Source organism: Formica exsecta, unplaced genomic scaffold, assembly GCF_003651465.1.
Source record: "Formica exsecta isolate Colony F162 unplaced genomic scaffold, ASM365146v1 scaffold480, whole genome shotgun sequence".
In the NCBI taxonomy this organism is placed as follows: Eukaryota; Metazoa; Arthropoda; class Insecta; order Hymenoptera; family Formicidae; genus Formica; species Formica exsecta.
In genome coordinates, this window is record NW_021852036.1 from 158,027 (window position 1) to 179,786 (window position 21,760).

The 21,760-nt window shown below is 35.7% G+C and overlaps 1 protein-coding gene across 1 annotated transcript in view; it reads left to right on the top strand.

Moving 5' to 3' along the window:
* Positions 1-21,760, top strand: part of LOC115241380 (glypican-6) — a 164,356-nt gene that overhangs the window by 133,395 nt on the left and 9,201 nt on the right. Inside the window, exon 2 of the mRNA XM_029817114.1 lies at positions 13,626-13,796. Within this exon, the coding sequence (XP_029672974.1) occupies positions 13,626-13,796 (171 nt within the window). The remainder of the gene's footprint in view (positions 1-13,625; positions 13,797-21,760) is intronic.

The following is a 21,760-nucleotide window of genomic DNA, read 5'->3' on the forward strand; positions in this document are numbered from 1 at the left end:
TACCTCAGATTATTTAAGATTACCTTAGATTACCTCAGATTATCTGAGACTACCTTAAGGGACTACATACACCTAGTGGTAGGAAAAATAGGGGGAAATTCGGCAATTTTTTCTTCATAAAAAAAATGTTTTATTAAAAAATCTCTAGCTACATCTTAAAGTAGGTCCTTTAATGTATATCTGGTAAAATTTTTATTAATAAATATCGAAAAATGTGCCGTGGAGACGTCATTTCCTGGAAGCTGTTCGACGATGCTGTAACCATTGTAGCTCCTCTAATTTTTATCTGAAATCAAAAACCAAAAAATTTTCTTAAAGTATATAAAAAAAGGAAGTTATTGTAGCCGATTTTAAAAATTTTGATTTTTCAAAAAATGGCGGCCATTTGAATGCGAAGGTATCAGATTAAAAATCATATCTTTGCATTCAAATGGCTGTTTTTCAAAAAATCAAAATTTTAAAAATCGGCTACGACAAAAACTTCCTTTTTTTTATATACTTTAAGGAAATTTTTTTGTTTTTGATTTCAGATAAAAATTAGAGGAGCTACAATGGTTACAGCATCGTCGAACAGCTTCCAGGAGATGACGTCTCCACGGCACATTTTTCAATATTTATTAATAAAAATTTTACCAAATATACATTAAAGGACTTACTTCAAAATGTAGCTAGAGATTTTTCAATAAAAAAATTTTTGTTATAAAAAAAAAATGGTCAAACTTCCCCCTATTTTCCCTACCGCTAGATGTATGTAGCCCCTTAAGAATACCTAAAATTACTTACAGATTATTTGATATTACCCTTAAATTACTTAGATTTCCTATTAGATTACCCAAGATTACCTGAGAATGCTAAAGATTATTTAGAATTACCAAAAATTACCTTGGATTACCCAAAATTTCCTTTGGATTGCCGCTGAATTACCTAGCCCTTGTACAAAAATTACCTCAATTTCCTATTAGATTACCCAAGATTACCTGAGAATGCTAAAGATTATTTAGAATTACCAAAAATTACCTTGGATTACCCAAAATTTCCTTTGGATTGCTGCTGAATTACCTAGCCCTTGTACAAAAATTACCTCAATGACCAACCCCTCGGGAAAATGCTTATTTTAGAAAAGTCATTCAGTTCTTTTCAGTACATTTTTAAATTTAATATTTAAAATTTAAATGGTTTATTTTTTCTTTGTATGAGTGAAAAACATTAGAAAACGTAAAAAAAACTTATTTTAAAAAGTTTAATTTAAAAATTCTCTAATTTTACCTGGAATTTTGATCAATTACCTGAAAAATTAGGAAATTCTCAAGGATTTTTTTTACAAGCTTTGGTTAGACACCTTGTATATATTTTTGAAGCCTTATCTCATCTATCAATCACGCGGAACTTCGTGAAAATTTTTCTCGCGTAGATTTATAACGTACAAAACAGCAATTCTCTCTGTGGAGTGGAGTCAACTCGGAAACATTTTCCCGTCGACCGAATCGAAGTGACCCTCACGCATGAACCACCCCGTTGATGGCATCGACCCTGAAGGGTTCTAGGGCGTGTGTTGTGTTTGTACGCGTGTGCGTACGCACGGTTGTCCACGCTGTTCGGTTCGCACGCACCAAGCGGCGAGACTCGCCCTCGATTATCGAGCGCAAACGAGTTTCGATTTTCAGCGGTCGTAGGGTGCCACGTGAAACTTTGCAGACGCGTCTCTTTCTTTCACACGGCCGTGTATACAGTATCGCTATTGAGTCGCGCGCGTGCGAGGGGATCGAGACGAGCGTGTCGCAAAAGACTCTCCCCACGTTTATCCATGCGCTCTCACAATTATTGCGAGAGAGATTGTTAGTCGCAATTGTCGGCCACGCTTTCGTTTGTGAATCGCAAAACGCATCGTTCGCAAACGACTGCTTTATGCAAAGTCGCTTGGTCATATATTAGAAGCGCGCATAGATGGGGGAGGCGTATGTTCTCTCTTTATACATGGAAAGCGGAAGAATCACGGTTCCGGAGTTGGTTTGATGGTTGCTAGCAAATATTTAACGGAAATTCACGGGCACAGAAGGAGATGTAATGGCAAATGCTCATGTCAGAAGCCTCATACGCCCCATCGAATGCGATTATAGTCGCCATATTCTCATAATGGCATAAGCGCAGAGGGAATCCCCAGGGATACATTGTTATGTTTTAGTCGGCGAGCGAGCTCGTTTGTCGAAACGATGCACGTTTGCCGCTGACGGTCGAACTCGCAGGATATAATGCATGAAAATATATTATGTTACGTTACGTAATTTCTTAATTTAAATCGAAAACTGTTTTATTTTGTGTACAAGAAAGATGAATTTTGTAATGTTAGCTTAAGTAAAATAGAACGCAAATTTCTCGTTGAAGTGTGCTCTCTCTTTTACCTCCTTTTCGAAATTAAATACTTATTTCTGTAACTACGACCACACTGTTCAACCGATATTTCTCTCTTTTATTGGCAAACAAATATCTTGATACGAATCCCAAAGAAAGACGAACAAGAAGCCCGTAGGCGTTTAAACGTAATCGTTTGGCATCCACGATTGCTGTCCAATAGCATCCCCAACTTCCTGTCGGAAATTTCAGTTTTGCCGAAGGAAGTGATTTAAGAGTTCCTCCCTCTCTTCTTCTTATTCCCCCTCGAGAATAGACGAGTGACGAGGGTGAAGGGAGGGGACTTTTGCGGGCTCCATGGAAATTCCTGTCGTGTCGGTTGCCACGCAAATATTTAGTATCCGCGAGAGAGAGACCGAGCCTCCATTAATTTCCGTCCTATTTTCAATTTCATCCAAGACGCTTTACTTTACCGCACGAAACAGCCGTCGTCGCCGCCAATCTCGTTCCCGCGTCTCCTTTCATCCCATCGCGTCTCCCTCGCGCTTTGGAGATCTGCAAATATTTAGGGGGTTGCAAACTTCGGCAGAGTTCCCATGCTGGCTGCGCGCGACGCCACTCACTCGATGTCGTTGCCATTTGTATTCCGTGGCGACGATCGTATACGAGGTGCCTTTTGTCGGTGCGAGATTCTTTGTACGATTTCGAGTGAATTTCTCTTTACACAAAAATGTTGAGACATGAATGGTTTCAGGGTTATAAAAGAATCTCGACAAATTAAGCTTTGAAAGTTACACTCGCGGAAAAAAGAGTGTTGAAAGAACAAATGGTTAATGTATGATGCGATCGATTTAATTATCGGCAGTGAAATCAGTAACTTTATTATAAAAATTTATTTCATCAACTCGGGCATGCGCAAGGAATCGCATCAAATGTTTTGCGTCGATTGTTCTTAATGTGTCATATATCAAAACATTGACAAAAGCATGAAAATTTTGTGTTTTATTCATAGACATAGAAATATAGGGACTGAGCATATCATTGCGGGGGGGAAGCCACTGCGGGACGGTGCGACGAGGTAAATTGTGCCTAAATTTGATTGGCTGTTATATTGCGTAAGTTCACGTCAATGATATTCGTGCCGTTGGCGGCTGTCAAACATATAATTGTCACACATATTTTGATAGTATTTGTCTATACGTTAAAGAAATTTGTCAGAAATAAAATATATTAATATATAAATATATAAATATATAAAATGTATAAATATATATAAAATGTATATGATATATTTATATATTTTAAAATGTATAAATATATTTTTTTAACAGCTTTAAAATGTATATATAAAATGGGGGGCGGAGGGGGTCCCGTTTGCCTACATTCCCGATTGCCAACAGCTTTGTTTGTCTACAATATTTTGCCGACAGCTTCGATTGCCGATATTCCCGATTGCCTACAGAGCGATTGCCTACAAGCATTATAGTGCACATGTCATAAAATGTCCCCTCGCCTAAACCACGAGTTTATGCTCGGTCTCTATATTTTCTATGTCTATGGTTTTATTATTTCATCTGAATATCTGTGCAAAGCTTGAGCACAATTCTCTTAATGGTTCGAAAATTATTTAAGTTTAAAGTTTGTATCGATTTTTATGAAAAGTATTGTAACACTTATTGACAAATTTGACAAGGAAAAAACATTGTCAGCGAAATAAAAATTTTCACATATATTAACAAAAATGTAATAAATATTTGTACAAAACTTGATTTAAATCCACTCGTTTAAAAGTTATTTACAAAGAATTGTAGCAAAATACTTATAGTAACTCAAAATCTTTCTATAAATTACTCATTTATTTTTTTCCTTCCTTCGATTTCAGGGGGTATTTACGATCAAAAGTTTTTGTCATAAATTAGAGGAAAAATATTAATTATAACTATTTTCTTTTATAAAGACATCAAAAACCATATTATTTTGTGGTACTTTAATTGTTTTTATAATCCGGATTTATTTATTTGATTTTTTAAACAGTATAAACATAAGAAATGTTTTTTTTAAATTTTGACAGTTTTTTTGCTACCATTATATGGCCAAAACATTCTTAAGCCTCGCTTCTGCGTCTTCTCGGTTTGCCAGATAATGAGCGAAAAGATGACACGAAACAGATTCTTTACTCTCAATTGCCTTGTCATCCTAGGATTGAGCTGCATCGCGACCGCGTGTTGCTTTGCGAAAAAAATATATTAATATATTAATATATTAATATAATACTTCCCTGATCATGCTTCTGACGGACGATAAAAATTGTCACGTTACACTATTATTAACGATATTTTTTAATATTCCACAGTGTGTGCATTGTATCGGTGAAAATATTACGTGCATAATTTAAACTTAAAATGCAATTGTCACGGAGATATTATACAGAAAAAAATTTCGCAACGCGTTATTTTTAAATTAATTTGAATTTAGCCACATTAGTTAAAATGTTGCGAAGGACTCATATAACTATGCATGCGATTATATGTGTTGGCCTCTGACCGCTATCAACGAGAAAAATATTGAGAGACACACACACATTGCAAGTAATATAATACACTTTTTCCATTTATTTGCGATCATTACTTCCCTCAATTAAAATTGTAAATTTCATTAAACTTGTGAGGAAAAATAATTGAGGCAAGAATATTCATGATACTTTTTTTTCAATCTCAAGAGAAAGAGGATACATACACACATATACATATATAATCTTTTTACAATTCATGTCCACTTATGACCATTTTTAATGAAGAAATTGCAATACATTTAAAATTCATTTTCTTTATTCATAAAATTTCGAACAAACTTTATCATTGCATTGCTAATTTCAGCTTAATTACTAGCTTAATTGAATTAATAAGCAAATTAGTAGGAAAAATTCACTACATATCCACGTCATTAGATATACATGGAATGATATGTACGGAATGATATATATAGATATATACGAAACGTGGTGCAAATTCACGATACGCCGCCTTCTCCCGATTCGTCATCCTTATCGCTGCATTTTTCGTTCCACACAGGCGTATTGCGTTCCTATCCAAACGTATGCGAGAGCGCTCGACATTAATCTTCGAGCTTAAACACATCCGTCGCGAAATTAATCTCAGGATACGTATATTGTTTCGGTCGGCGCAATTAATTTGCATTTGCGTGATCCTCCCTCTCCTCTCTCTCTCTCTATATGAGTTTTGTTTTTTTTTTCTTCTTTTTTTTTCATTAGGCGAGGGTAACGCGCCGCAGGGATATTAAACAAGTCTCGAGACTCTCGTGCGTGCATCACGTGTGTGCGCGACATAATTTATTTACGCACTGCGGGATTTGTTCGTAATTAGTCATCCTTATCGATGCACTTAGCGTCCACATTTTTTCTCCTTCTCTTTAGCTCAGAGAGATATTCGGAAAAAGGATGACACGGGCCACATTAACCAGTCACTGTAGCTACTATTGAAATTATAATGTTAAAAGCAAGAAACCATGTAATCTTTCTTTGCGATACATGTCGAGATAAATTAAAGCCTTTCCTTTTTTTTTTGTAAAACGCACAAGCTCTCATACTTTTTCTGCATCTCTTTTTCTCTTGAGTACTTACGAATATCAACGGTATATTTTGTTTCGCTTTTCCGGTGACACAGTGACGGCGAATACCATACGATAATACACGAGATACCAATGGATGGCAGGATCGAATTTCGCGGGTGCGCATTTGGGCGAATCCACTTACCATGGAAATTTCTCTATTTCCCGTGGCGTTTTGTATGCGCCAGGAACGCACGCAATGCTTGATATCTCGATATTGACAATTATCGTATGGCAAACATGCAATCGCTCTTCTTTCCCTCTTTTTCTCTCTCTCTTTCTCTCGCCTATAAATATTTATTAGCACACGTCAATATCCGGTTCCATTAGCAGAGTTACCTTGAGTTAGCATGTATTTGCCTGATCGTAAAACAAATATTGATGCATTGTCGTTTGTTGTTTTGATCCATCGCACAGAGAAATTTCTAAATTTTTTGTTTCAACAAGTAAATCTTTTTAACGAGGTGGCAGTTGCGATATTGAAAATGGCAACATTTTGAACAGGTCTTTCCAAGCGTTTACGAGCGCACAATAGGCTTTCCAACATAAAACATCGAATGAGGTATTTAACGCAATCGAACGATTCGTCCAGTCGATGCGCTCTTCAAACGGGATGAAAGTAATTAATTCGAATACACGTGTATGCGCGGATTGATTCCGTATTGCGATGCGAAATCTGCGCCGACGATCATTCATTCTACAAACGCTATAAAAACGATGTATAAAAATCAAATTGAAAGCTTCAAAAATGTATCTATCGTTAAAAATGAGAGAAACCACGTATCAAGAAAACGAGGAATTAGAGAAATAATTAGTGTTGTTAAAAACGAAATTATAATAAATATATAATAGAGATTTTTTTTTAAATAACAAATATTTGATTAGTTTTGCATACCAAATCTGTCAAATATTAATAGAAAGAGTAAATGGAAAAATTTAAATAAACGTGAAAAGTATTTTTAAAATCGTCGCAGATTTTAAATATACGATTGCTTTTTGATATTCTCTGATAGGGAGCGGAGCGTAACGTGTAAAAACGCGCGTTTTTCGCCACTGTGTAAAAAAGATGACTCCTTATCACAAAGTTGGAAAAAATTGGGGTTCGATCGGGAATCAACTCTTCGGCGTGAAAACGCCAGCAATGACATGCAGATGCGCCAATTTTCCGCAAGGAAATTGCAAGACGGGCTGGATTTGATCGCGTGCGTAGCCAATTGGATGGAACTTTTACGGATATAGCATATATTATCGATCATATATAAGATATCTTGCGTAGGTACAGATACAGAGATCGATACTCTACCATAATTTTTTTCAAAAAATAAGAATCTTTTTCCTAGCAAGATTTCTAGAATTGAATCGTATGTTTTCGGAATAGGTATCTTATTTCTTAATACGCCAATACGATGCATTTAATGTTTCTTGATTCTTTATGTAAAAATTTTGATAATTCTTTTATAATTAAGTCTAATATTTGTATATGTATTTCTAATACATCTTTATAATGTGTGAAATAAATCTTTTGAAGAATATTTATTTGAATCAGCAGGTGAAACAAATTCCTTTAAAGCAGCAAAGTGTATTTTTTGTAAACAAAGTAGACGTTAATGTTATATATATATATATATATATAATGTAAATATTAGATTTAATTGTTACAAAATTATTCAGTTTTTATACGAAGAATTGAAATCCAGCAAAAATGTATTGGCATAATTATATTGGCATATTAAAAAATGAGATATTTCAAAAAAGATGCATTTTGGTGGAAATTTTGTCAAAGATAAAAGATACTTATTACGATAGTACCAGTCTGTACTCCTATCTGTATGGGATACCTTGTATACGCGTTTGCCGCGATGCAGCTGTCGAGTTCATAAGATTAAAAGATAGAATACATAATTACTAATTATTAGGCTTTACTTTTAATTACTTTTATCGCATTTATTTTTATTTTGTATTTTTAATACGGTGTAACGTTAATTAAAACTGCTCTCTTTCTCTCTCTCTCTCTCTCTCTCTCTCTCTCTCTCTCTCTCTCTTCTATTGATTTAAATTTTTTCCGTAGTCTTTATGAACGCAAGATTTCTTTTTGACTTTATTTAACAAATTCTCAGATTAAGTTTTCTTTCCGGACAGTTTCCTTCCAGAAATTTTTCTCCAATACCTATTGCCCTCTTGACCTTCCATCGCCGTGCATGATGTTCTCTCATTCTCTATCGGGCATGATCACGTAGATTGTAAAATTTTCTAATCGATAACGGGAACGGAGACGAGCGTAAAGGCTGACCTTTCGTTTATAAAAACTGAATAAATAAAGCAAGAGAGAACGGCCAGATCGCTCGCTCGAATTAACCCGTAGTTAATCGGTCGTTAAGCCGACTGTCCGATGAACGATGGCGATGCAACAGCACGTGGGCGCGTCGCACACGTTCTCGGGTCTCGGGATAATCGATCCTGAAACTGACCTAAGTTTAGCAATCCTCCTCGTTCACCGAAGGTAAAAGGGAACCATAGTCAAACGCATTGGGTTGAAAATCTCGGTCAATCTCGGTCTCGAGAATTTCGAGGATTTTCGTGTATGATCTAAATGCTTATATATATATATATATATATATATAAGCATTTAGATCATACACGAAAATCCTCGAAATTCTCGAGACCGAGATTGACCGAGATTTTCAACCCAATGCGTTTGACTATGGTTCCCTTTTACCTTCGGTGAACGAGGAGGATTGCTAAACTTAGGTCAGTTTCAGGATCGATTATCCCGAGACCCGAGAACGTGTGCGACGCGCCCACGTGCTGTTGCATCGCCATCGTTCATCGGACAGTCGGCTTAACGACCGATTAACTACGGGTTAATTCGAGCGAGCGATCTGGCCGTTCTTAGAGAGAGAGAGAGAGAGAGAGAGAGAGAGAGAGAGAGAGCCGACCGGCTTTTAAACGAGATATCTCGCGTAATGTGAAAAAAATGTTTTCCCTAAATCTGTTGCTCTACTGTTTTTATGTAATAAATATATAAAATAAATGATATGGTATCTACTCCCTGGAAAAACATGGAAAACTGGAATTCTTAGGGAATTTTTTTGTACCTGGAGAAATCAGGGAATTCTTATGGAATTTTATTAGGACTCAGGGAATTTAAAAAAAAAAATTATTTCTTTGATCATTTTGCTCTTATATTGTAAGCAGTAGGCAATCTGCCGATATCTCTGTTTATATATTCAATGTCTTAACAAAATATTGAATATGTAGTACTTATTTTTCATTTTAATTTTTAGTAATAAAAAATTAAAATGCTATACAAATTAAACATTTTTATCTTAACAAAAGCTATTTAGTTTATTTTCGATATATTTATAAATCTAGCACTTGAAACTTAAGTGCTTTGTGTTTTTTCTTTGTATGAATGAAAAACATTAGGAAACGCGTACAACAAAGAAACTTATTTTAGGAAATTGCACCAAAAAATTTTTTAAAATATTTTCTTTACCTGGAATTTTGAACAAAAATACAATGGATAACAATATGGAGCAATAATAAAATAGAAAATCAGGGAATTTTTAGGAAATTTTTTTACAAGATTTGAGTATACACCCTATAAATGAGATATGATTATCCAATTAGATACGCGGGGGCAATAAAGATAGATGTAAAGTAGCATTTAGAAATGTTTCTAAGTGAGAAAACGCAATCGCCGATTTGCGACTGCTCGTCTCGAAGGCGACGTCGCGACGATAATCCCGGCGTCGCGACGCCGTTAACAAACAGCACCCTGTTACGCCTCGCTCGGAGCTTTTACGCGACCTCTTCGGGGTCGCTTTTAACAGCCTTCGAATCAGCCGTCGTTCCCTTTCCGCCACCTTGTCCTCCAGCGCCCTTTTAACACCCCGGCCCTGCACGACGGACGGCGACGCGTCGCGTCGAGAGATTTATCGCGTCTGTATATTGCGAGGCCTCTTAATCGCGCACGTAAAAGCCGCGGCGCGTCACCTCTCGCGAAGCTCCCCCAACTCTCGTAGCTTTATTCGCTGGTGCCATGATCTCTGAAATTAAGGATATTAAGGGATATTAAGGAATATTAAGGACATCAGATTTCTCGAGTTAGGATTATTCACTGCCGGGATGGAAGGCGCATTTCGAAGATTCGAAAAACTCATAGAAACGTTAAGGTTGTTTTGGCTGTACAATAGTAGCAAAAAGTTGTCGAAATTAAAAGAAAAACATATTTTTTACATTTATATTGTTTGGAAAATCAAATAAATAAATCTGGATTATGAAAGAATTATCACAAAATAATATCGTTTTTAACATGTTCTTAAAAGACAATATATCTTTTTTTAATTTATGACAAAACTTTTAATCGTAAATATCCCCTGAAATCAACTGCAAAAAACAAAAAAAACGACTAATTACAGGAAGATTTTGGATTACTATAAGTATTTCGCTACAATTTTTTGTAAATAATTTTTAAACGAGTAAATATTTATACAAAACTTAATTTAGATCTATAAATATTTATTAGTTTTGTTAATATATGCGAAAATTTTTATTTTGCTGGCAATGTTGTTTTCTTGTCAGATTCGTCAATAAATGCTATAATACACGAATTTCCATAAGAATCAATACAAACCTTAAATTTAAATAATTTCCAAACCATTAAGAGAATTGTGCTTAGCTTTTGCACAAATACTCAGAAGAAATAGTAAATCAGTCTACGAAATTTTCATGTTTTTGTCAATATGTTTTGACATATGACACATACATCCTTAAGAAACTTTGCATACATTTGGAAAGCTCTACACTTTTTATCAAAATATGGTTTATGACTTTTTTCTGTTAAACAAATGATAGTTGATATTTATTCAGAGAATATTGATGAAACGGGCGTAGCTTCTCGCTGTAATAAAGAAAAAAAAAGAAGATTTCGTGAGTAACGTCGTAAATCGCTCTTCTTCGCCTCCTCAATATCGTCGGTCTTTTCAGTATCGTTCCGAACGCAAACCGCGTACCTATCGATCCAGACGATTTCGTCGGAACTCAACGCCGACCGTTACCCTCGATCGCTTTTATCAGTCTTTATAGCTACATCGCTTATCCGCCAATACCGCACGGTCTAAGCTAATTTTATACCCGCCGTCTTTCCTCTATCTCTTCGCGTTCCCGACACAAATCCACGCCACGCTCATTGGGAACTTTGAGAGACACGTTGTAAAAGTAATCCCGATTCATTTCCGCGGGATTGCTCGGTGTCGTTCTTTTCTCTCTTCTTTCCCTTCTCTCCATCTATACGAAGAGTTAACGAGAAAAGTAATCCAATTTTGATCCAGCAACGGAGTAACCCGATCGGGACACGCGGTTGTCTCGTATTGCTTTTCTGTCGTCGAAGATCAAATCTCGCTCAAAAGATGTTACAGTCAATTATGTTTTAAATTACATTGCGTTTAATTAATTAATTGATATCCATTCCAAACCATTGCCAACACTGATAAAAAGTTAAATCATGCAATAAAATAATCAGTATTATATCAATTATTATTCGTGATTTATATAGATTATATTCATATACATAGAATGTATTTACATATATTATATTTATATATAGCTACACATAATATTTTGTTTGTTAAAAATTTTTTAGTCTACGCAATCAATTAATTGTGTATTTTTTCTAAAAAAATTAATTTGTTATTTCTTAAATTATATTGTTTGCGTAAAATGTGTAGCATGCCTTTTTGCGAATACGACATTCTTTCCTGTAGATTCATCACAAACATTCATTGTACGCTATTCTAAAAAGGATTGAACTTTATCAAGACGAAGCATTCTCGCGGAAAGTCAAGCCAAATCATATAAGGAGTCCCCCAATTCCTGCGTCTTTACCGGTTTATCCGCGACACTCGTGGAGAAAATCGCACGCGACGACGAATAATCTGTATCGCGTGTGTGCGACTTTGTCGGAGTTTGGTCTCGCCACAGAGCTTAACTCAATTACGCACGTCTCGAAACACGATTTCTAGCGATCTGATTAGCTTTGACGATGGACAGCGAGACAGCTGATTGTTGTCATTTAGAGCCGCGATTTCGATCGGGTGAACTAAGGTGTTGTATAAAATTACGTCGATATTGTTTGCCGCAATTACTCATATATGATGTATTGATGATTATTTTAGAAATAATAGCGCAGATAATAACGTAGAGATTTAATATCATTATTATTCAATTATACACCGCGTGTGTGCAATTTCGGATTTTTTTGAATACCTTTCGGTTAAGAGGATTAAAGCGACGATGAATCCGGTAATTATTTTGCGAGATGTTGCGAGGGATTACGAACTGAGGCGCGTGAAGAGCTGTATTCACACGCGCTTTAATAAACATCCTCTGAATTTACCTTGCCGAGGGCATTTTCGAATGCCCTCGAGAAATGATGCCCTCTCTTTCATCGAACGAATCATTTTAACGGCAAAAACGCGCGTTACTTGTGTCGACTGTTCCGAAAACTGTAATTACGAAATTGAAGAGAGAGAGAGAAAGAGAGGGGGAGGGGAGGGGGAGGGNNNGTAGGAGGGGAGGAGGGAGGGGGAGGGAGAGAGGGGTGAGAGGGAGGGGGGCGAGAGAGAGAGAGAGTTTTCTGCATATCGTGGAATTTTTCTCAGAGTAGAGTTTTCTTCTATGAGTTAAAATGATTTTCATCCATTCATAGATTCGAACAATGACATAATTTTTAAATGTCTCAATATATGCTCCATTAATCCTTCTCATTGCTGTCTCTCTGCAATAAACACGTTGATACACACATCAGAATTTTTTTATATATTAAGACTATTTTAGATTATATATGTAGTATTTCTCTTTCATTTTAGTTATATATTCTCAGTTTTTGTAATAGTAATTTTTAAAGTAAAAACGTGGTGGCGAATTGAAACTACTAATTTTATTGCGTTTTATGGCGTTCTATAACATATATGTGTTTATGGAAGGAAGTAGTACCCTATTAAGTGCGAAAGAAAAAAATAGATCTCCTTAAAAGTACATTCTTCCTTCATGGAAGGAAAAACGAGTTTTCCATTTTTTTTTTTTTCATCGAGCGGATTGTATGTACCTTGTATTATACCGTGGATACTCAGAACTGAATCATTTTTACCTGAAATTTTTGACCAGCGTCTTGCACGGTTGCAAGCATTTTTCCTTCGAACGCATTTCAGTCACTGTATATATTTTGAAAACGTTTCAACTAATAATAGAGAAACCAATGACTCATGGATGTAAAAACGAAAATTTTACGCATGCTTTTTAAAATGTTTCTTCTTTTAATATTCGGTTAACAATGCCATTTTTAATTCTGTTTTTAATTCAGCAAAGAAAATGGATTGTTTACACATCGTTAAGAAATAATATCACTTCAACGTTTTATTCATACATCATAAAATACTTATTTATTATTTTATTATTTTTTTACATTTATTATGCTACAGCAAATACGTCAATTGTCATTTTTCAAATCCGATAAAATTCGGACAAGTAAAAGAGAGAAATATACAATATATATACATATATATAGCATTATCGAATATGTCAAGTCGTCTCGACGTACTGTCTCGTTAGGATAGTTTAAATTAATCCATGTTCCCTTCTTCTTACAGCGAAAGAACTGAAAGTATGTGGCAGCGCCAGAAGCGGTGGCGAAGTATGCTGCTCAGCCGACATGGAATTGAGACTGCAAGCGCGAGCACGTGACAAGCACGAGAAGGCCACCAAAGAGACTCTTCACAGAATGTATATGGTGCTGGCAATGCGGGGAAACAGGTTCCATAGTGAGTAGCATCGCCCTTTTCCGATTTCATCGATAAGGGAACTTACGGAAATATCGCGATTAACGAATATATAATCCTTTTCTCTCTCCTTTTTCTTCTTTTTTTTTTAAATTCCGAAGAATTGAATCAATGGACAGAAAAAAGATAGAGAACAAAGCTTTTTTGTCATCAAAAGAATTTAAAGAATCGTAAAATATCCAGAGTTAGATGTTAAAGAAAATTATTATATTCGGGAATCTTAGGGAAATATTATTATTGTTGAAATAGTAATATTCGACGATATGATGTATTGCCTTGACTTGAGAAATCTTTGCAATAATGGAGATGGAAAATTAAATTCTGCATTTAATATTCGCGATTAACAAGTCCTTCTCATGTCCCCGATGGAAACTTGAACGTATAAGCTATTCTTCCACTTTCCATCTCGCCAGTTTTATTCGCGTTACACGGACGAAACTTTTTAATCGCCTTATTCAAATCCCTTTAATCCACTTATTCGAAAGTAACGCGTTGTGCTCGTACATTGAGGATCCGGAAGTAAAAGTCAATATTTCCTAGTAAAAGATTCGAGTTTCTACCAGTTGGAAGAACGAAAAGCAAGGAAGAAATTTGTTTTTTATATTAGGAGAAATCTTTCGAAAGACAGTAACGCTTCTCTCACAAGAACAAAGTAAGATCACAAAATAGGTTCGTATATACAGAAAAGAAGGAACTTAGAATCACGAGATAAATTTTAGCAGAAAAAAACACGAATGTTGTTATTATATACAAATGTCGATTAAAAAATAATATAAAGATTATAAAAATCACGATTTTAATTTTTGGTAAATATGTCAATAAGTAAGATTTCTGCAGAAAGTGTCTTTCCACTCTTGTCGGCCACCCTTGCGGGCAGTTTAATCGGCAGGACGTTACACGGATCATCCTCGGTGAAACCCCTTTAGGACATTTCGCGCCAACTTTTTAATCCGCGTGCTCGAATCTACAATAATCTTGATCAAACTCTCGTCCGTCTTACGCGTTTTGGAGTGGGCTTATTGAGCTGGAAAGAATGAGTAGAGGGATGGAACAAGATTTCAGGGATAACTCGGGAGTGGATGTTGACGACCTCTCGCCGGAACGGCGAGCTTCTCCAAACCGAGAGTTCCAAGTGAGCTCGCGAGGTTTTTTTCTAATTAAAGAGGAACCGCAGGTCGCATCAACGAGGGCCTCACGAGGACCATACTCGCGGAGCCCGGACTCTTACAAATGCAGATGCTGTCTTGTGCGTGCGCTCGAAGAGGCATCTGCATGCAGGCTGTGTTGCGCGAGCGTATCGACTCGATTGTGTCAACATATGAAGAAAGAAAATAATGGCATTTGCATTATTTAGTGTATAGAATTTATTTTAAAAGAATTTACTTTGAGAGAAATTTAATGAAAAATTGCAAAACAAGTACTGAAAATCGAAAACAACTTTTACTGCAAAGATATATCGATTACAAATTCGTCAAAAAACGCACGTACGGATGGAGAGAAAAAGCGACAAGTATCTCGTATATAGGGTGTCCTAGAATTAGACCGACAAACTTCAGGTGATTATAAAGGACACAAAAATAAGCCAATTTTGCCAATAAACGTGTAAATGAGCCGTTTTGGCACTAAAGAATCAAAGATTAACAAGGGAATTTCGCGAACTCGGAAATTCTGATTTTGATGAAATTTTACACATATGTAGCGGGAGGGGGGGGGGGATAAATAGATGAATTTAGAATTTCCAGTTGCGGCCTAAAAACGATTCTAAGGGATGAAATCACTCCTCATACGTAGAGCGATCTTTTGCTCTTCTCGATATAGCTCGAAAATTATTCGAGATATCAAAAAATGTTTCATACAAAAGTTTTATGGTAAAAACACCTCTATTTAACCACATTAATAAAATTTTGAAAAAATAATTTTTTTCGAAGATTTTTGCCCTTAGTCTTTAATTCTCTAGTGCGAAAACGACTCATTTGCGGATACGAGTTTATTGGCAAAATTGGCTTGTTTTGGTATTCTTTATAACCATCTGAAGTTTTTCGGTCTAATTCTGGATCACCCTATATATTTTTTACCGATATATATGGGGATAAAAGCTCTCGCGCAAATAAAAGCGTCCTTATTGATTTGTTATTTGGTGATTTATAGGGAGGATCTGTCACGCAAATAGCGCGAGGGATCATCAGAATATCCGCTATTCCATGCATTCGTTTCCTCTCTCCGTCTGTACTTGCTTCTTACTTCGGGTATCTCCGAAGTATTTCTACATATTCGCATTTGCATACATCTTTTAGATAAGCATCTCGATTCCGAATCTCGCAATCGGAATATCTGAAATTTGATTCGTCCGATTTTGCACGACGTTTACGAATACACGCGACTTGATAATGGAACGGTATAAGTCCATGTGTATTCGTATCGCGATGATTCATATTCTTTGTATTCTTTAATACTTAAATGGCCGTAATGATCTGGGGTGGGTCATGTATTCGGGCCAACAACAGATTATATTAGAGTGTAAATTCAGTTTTTATGCGTATATACTGGAAGAAGAGAAGAGAGAGAAGGAAGGAATTTTTGTTGGGAGGTGGTAGGAAAGAAAAAATGGGAAAGCGCAGAGGCCAGGGTTGAATCGGGAATCGAACCCGAGATCTCCGGGATGTGAGTCAGGCGCGCTACACACTGAGCCACCGGAGGCCCGATGATTCATATCGTCTAAATATGTGTATTATTTGTTTTTTGCCTTAATTTTATCCACAGCTTGATTTTATAGAGTGTTTCTATTTTCTTTTGTTTATGATAACATTCTTAACATACATTAACTGTGTCTTATAATATTTATATCGATTTCCGCACGTTTTTTTCTGTCGGATCGACACGTGTCATTTTCAAACGTCACGATAACGATAAGAGCAACTATATCCGAGATGTATCTGCAACTTCGCGCTCTGCGTACAAATACGATTGCATCTAATCCACCGTCTGTTCACCAGCTGCAATTAATAGTCACATGTTGAACGCGAGTGTACCGTCGTAATTAGCATCGGTGCGACAGGTAGCGTTAACAATTCTCACAATACTTGAATGTCCTCAGAGTGCCTGTGTGTCGAGAACGGTAATTATTCGAGTCTTCCTTTTCCTCCCCCTCTGCTCCCAAGCCGTTTTGAACACTATCCATTGCCGTAGGCGCCAGCTGCGTAACGTGAACAAAATAACTTCGAGAAGTAGAGAGAACTTGTTCGGAGACATTAACGTGTATAGCGAAATGCGCAATCCTTTTGTGCTTTTAAATAATTAATATATTTCTTAGTATTTTTTTACGCGCGTCGTATTTCATGAAGTGCAATTTTGTTTAAATAAATTTTGATAATGCTATATCTTACATAAGAATAATAAAATTCAAGAAATTTTTGGATAAAATTATCGAAAAAGTAAAATCACTGTAAAAAAGAATTTCTCAGATATCTGAATTGTATCTGGCGCCGGCTACACAATAATAAATAAGAACCGAAGAAGACAATTGGCAGGGCTGGCTGTTAAGTTTGGTCACAAAGGGCATATCGCAGTGTTATTGAAGAAACTTGGGTGCATAAGTTAACGGAATTCCGCGAAATTCTCCTTATCGTCATTTCAGCGTACAGAATTTCGACGAACGGAGCAAATCGCATTGTCTTCAGCATACCGTTCTCTTCCGTACATGCAATAAAATATTTATGAATGCTACTGCCCATCAAAAAGATTATTTGTGACGAGATGATTTATAAAGTCGAAAAAATTGATATAGGAAATATGTAAGTAGAGAATTCATGTCTCAGAGAATACAGATTTGCAAATTTGTAAATTGTAAAAGAGCATTAACATTCTGTGAAGTAACATTTAAAAAAAAATTATTTTTATATAATAAATGTTACAGTACTCTACGATAAATGAAATTAATGAAAAAATACTAAAAAATGATACAATACTCTCTGATATATAAAATACTTCTTTTTTTTTAAATTTAAAATTGAAAGAAATAAGAATTATTTTGAAATCTGAAACGATTTCAAATATACGTATAAAACATCTTATCACAGTACGATATAGCATGTAAAGCGTAAAGTGAAAATCCACTTTAAAGTGAGTACGTACTCAGATACTGGGTTAGGTGGTGGCACCTCAAAGAGCCTTCGGCCTTGAAAGCGATGTCCAGAAAAGATGAAAGACCGGTGAGAAATCTTCGGGTAATTTTGTTAAACGGGATCATTAGACACCCGGAGATGCTTGAAAGGGAATGTCATAATTTTCTAAAGACATGTCCTAATTTTTACGCTGTAATGGCTGGCATTATATGATGATTTTTGTGTTGACGAAAATTGATTTAGAAGGATTTTTAAAAGAATGTGAGATAAATATTTTGGTAATTATTCAGAATCACGGCTCCACCTGCAAATGGGCCGCAAATTTTTTTACTGACTTTTTATGTTTAGAAAGAAATATAAATAACCATTTTTAATTGGGGGAGGCCCAAAAAAAAAAGTTATAGACCAAAAAAGGGTAATTATGGTAATTATTTCAAATAAGGCCTTTTCTGAATTTTGACAAATATGATCGGATCTCTCGGTAAAACTCTTTGTTGTGACTTCAACAGTGATAATCATAGTACAGTCACTTTAGGGTTTGACCTTGGAAAAAATGTTAACCAGCTGAATTTTGGCACAGACCTTCGTTTTTGCATAAGATTGAAGGGGAAAAAAAGTTTACCATTGTACAATGGCCGCTAAGAAAAATAATTAAACAAATAGGGCTTAAATTCCGTTTTTCTGCAAATATCTCGTTAAATATCAATTTTACAAAAAAAACACAGGAGTAGAAAATTAAAGAGTGGACAATTTTGCACAAGAAATATTCTATAAGTTTTTTTCGTACGAGCAATACTTTTCACGTAAGAATTTATGCAAGATATACGATTTTCGGTGAATTTACGGAGCGCGCCGACAGACGTTACGTGGATTGAAGCGTCACACGCGCGCACAGAAAGTGTCATAACTTTTGAATGAATCTTTATAAAAAACTATTCTGAGTAAGTATATATTTGTGTGTTCATATTTCTGATACATCATGTCAATGACGATCAGAATCAGTACAAGTTTAAACAGGTTTTTCGCGATAACTCGCATATTTACGTAAATAAATGAAAATTCCCTTCTTTCATAAAATCAGCTACAAGTAGCTTCCAAACCGTTAAAAAAAAACGCCTGCAGGATATTACAGTATATACTTCATACTTTGACCCTACGAAAGGAAAAAAATTACAAAATTTTTTTTCTTTAAAATCAAGCTACTGACATTTTCAGTAATATTCAAAATTTTTGATGAAACGTTAAACTTGAAATCGTTATAAATTTGCGAAAAATTGCGCTAGAAAAGTTTTTAAAAAAGCAATTGAAAGCTTGGAATGTCTACTTTTAGGTTTCACATTCTTATATTCCGTCATTTTTTGAATTTTCATTTATTTACGTAAATATGCGAGTTATCGCGAAAAACCTGTTTAAACTTGTACTGATTCTGATCGTCATTGACATGATGTATCAGAAATATGAACACACAAATATATACTTACTCAGAATAGTTTTTTATAAAGATTCATTCAAAAGTTATGACACTTTCTGTGCGCGCGTGTGACGCTTCAATCCACGTAACGTCTATCGGCGCGCTCCGTAAATTCACCGAAAATCGTATATCTTGCATAAATTCTTACGTGAAAAGTATTGCTCGTTCGAAAAAACTTATAGAATATTTCTTGTGCAAAATTGTTCACTCTTTAATTTTCTACTCCTGTGTTTTTTTTGTAAAATTGATATTTAACGAGATATTTGCAGAAAAACGGAATTTAAGCCCTATTTGTTTAATTATTTTTCTTAGCGGCCATTGTACAATGGTAAACTTTTTTTCCCTTTCAATCTTATGCAAAAACGAAGGTCTGTGCCAAAATTCAGCTGGTTAACATTTTTTCCAAGGTCAAACCCTAAAGTGATTGTACTATATCCCGCCGTCTCACTCTCCGCAAGCGCTATCTCTCTCGCGGTGCCCCCACGCGGTACCAACCCCACCGCCGGACCGACGGCGCACAGCGGGGGACGCCGGCCGGGTATATAAGGTCACCCGGCCGAGATATCGAGACCAAAACCCATCTTGCGATCCGTTCCTTAACACCGATCTGCTAACTTCTCGGGGCTAAGGTTTCGCTTAGCTCTGCCGGGTTTCACCGGCTCTCTCTACCTTCGGCGCAAAATTGTTCACTCTTTAATTTTCTACTCCTGTGTTTTTTTTGTAAAATTGATATTTAACGAGATATTTGCAGAAAAACGGAATGTAAGCCCTATTTGTTTAATTATTTTTGTTAGCGGCCACTGTACAATGGTAAACTTTTTTTCCCCTTCAATATTATGCAAAAACGAAGGTCTGTGCCAAAATTTAGCTGGCTAACATTTTTTCCAAGCTTTTGCTCGATTTTTGTCTAAAGTTACTGTACTATTGATACAAAACAACACACAGAAGATAATCAGGTGACATCACTGAAAATAGGCAACTATAAAATACGATATTTTTAAATAATCAATTCTACATGTTTTTTCTAAAAGTTTGAATCTATAATTGAGCAAGATCTATTTGAACAGAGCAAGATCTATTTGATATAGTTTACAAAGCAAAGCGAGGTCCACCCCACAATTGTTGTGTAGATGGGAAAATGTATTTCTGATTTAAAACTAAAATTTGGTTTGGATTGTGGGGTGAACTTTATAGTACATAATTACCTAATTTTCGGTAATTTTTGGGGTTTTTCGATTTTTGGGGGGTGAGGGTGATGAGGGACGGGCTCCCCCGACTGATTATCACTGTTGGAGTCACAACAAAAAGTTTTACCGAGAGATCTGATCATATTTGTCAAAATTCAGAAAAGACCTTATTCGAATTAATTACCCTTTTTTGGTCTATAACTTTCTTTTTTGGACCTCCCTCAACTAAAAATGGTTATTTATATTTCTTTCTAAACATAAAAAGTCCGTAAAAAAATTTGCAGCCTATTTGCAGGTGGAGCCGTGATTCTGAATAATTACCATATTTTAATCAAGTGAACATACACACAAGTCTTCGCTAAAAATATTAATTTTTCGGAATAAACTCGATCTTGTCTACGCCCAATTTATCTTGATTCTCGAATTAAATATATCAACATATATTTTTGAAGATTGTATATAGATAAAAAATCTTATCACTTTTAAATTTCTTGTATATTTCGTTTAAATTATATTTTATTCGGAGAAATGATATTTTTTTAATCTTACATTTACAGAGATTTATTTTAATTTGATACTTTAATTGTAAGGATTATACACATACATCTTAAGTCATGCGTGACGTTGTATAGCATCTATGTTTTTTACTGCTTTATTTCTCTTTGAACTATTACGCTGAAAAATTATTTCCGCAAAGTACAACTGTGTTTTTTAATGATCTAATATACGAGTAAATTAAACAATAAAATTATATAATAAAATTCCATCGATATCTAAGTATTACATTTACATACTGTTATCGAAATGTCACATCAATGAGGTAGCATTATTGAATCGGTCGCGCGACTGAAAAAGCCGTAAACTCTTTAGGAACAAAGTACGTGTAGTACATCGAGAGCAAGATAAAGCGTTTTTCCACCCTCGATTCGCCGCCATCCCATCGCCCACCAACGAACCTCCTTATCGTCACTTCAGCCACGGGGAATGTGATTAAAATTCCTTTTAGCGACGAGCTTCCGGGTCCCTCTCTGTCATGAGTTCGCGATGCCCACCGTCGCCTCGGAAGAGTTGTAAAAAGCACAGACGCAATCGATGGCGAGAAGGATGTTGAAAAAGAGAGAGAAAGAAAGAGAGATAGAGAGGGGGGAGGGAGAGGGAGAGGGAAAG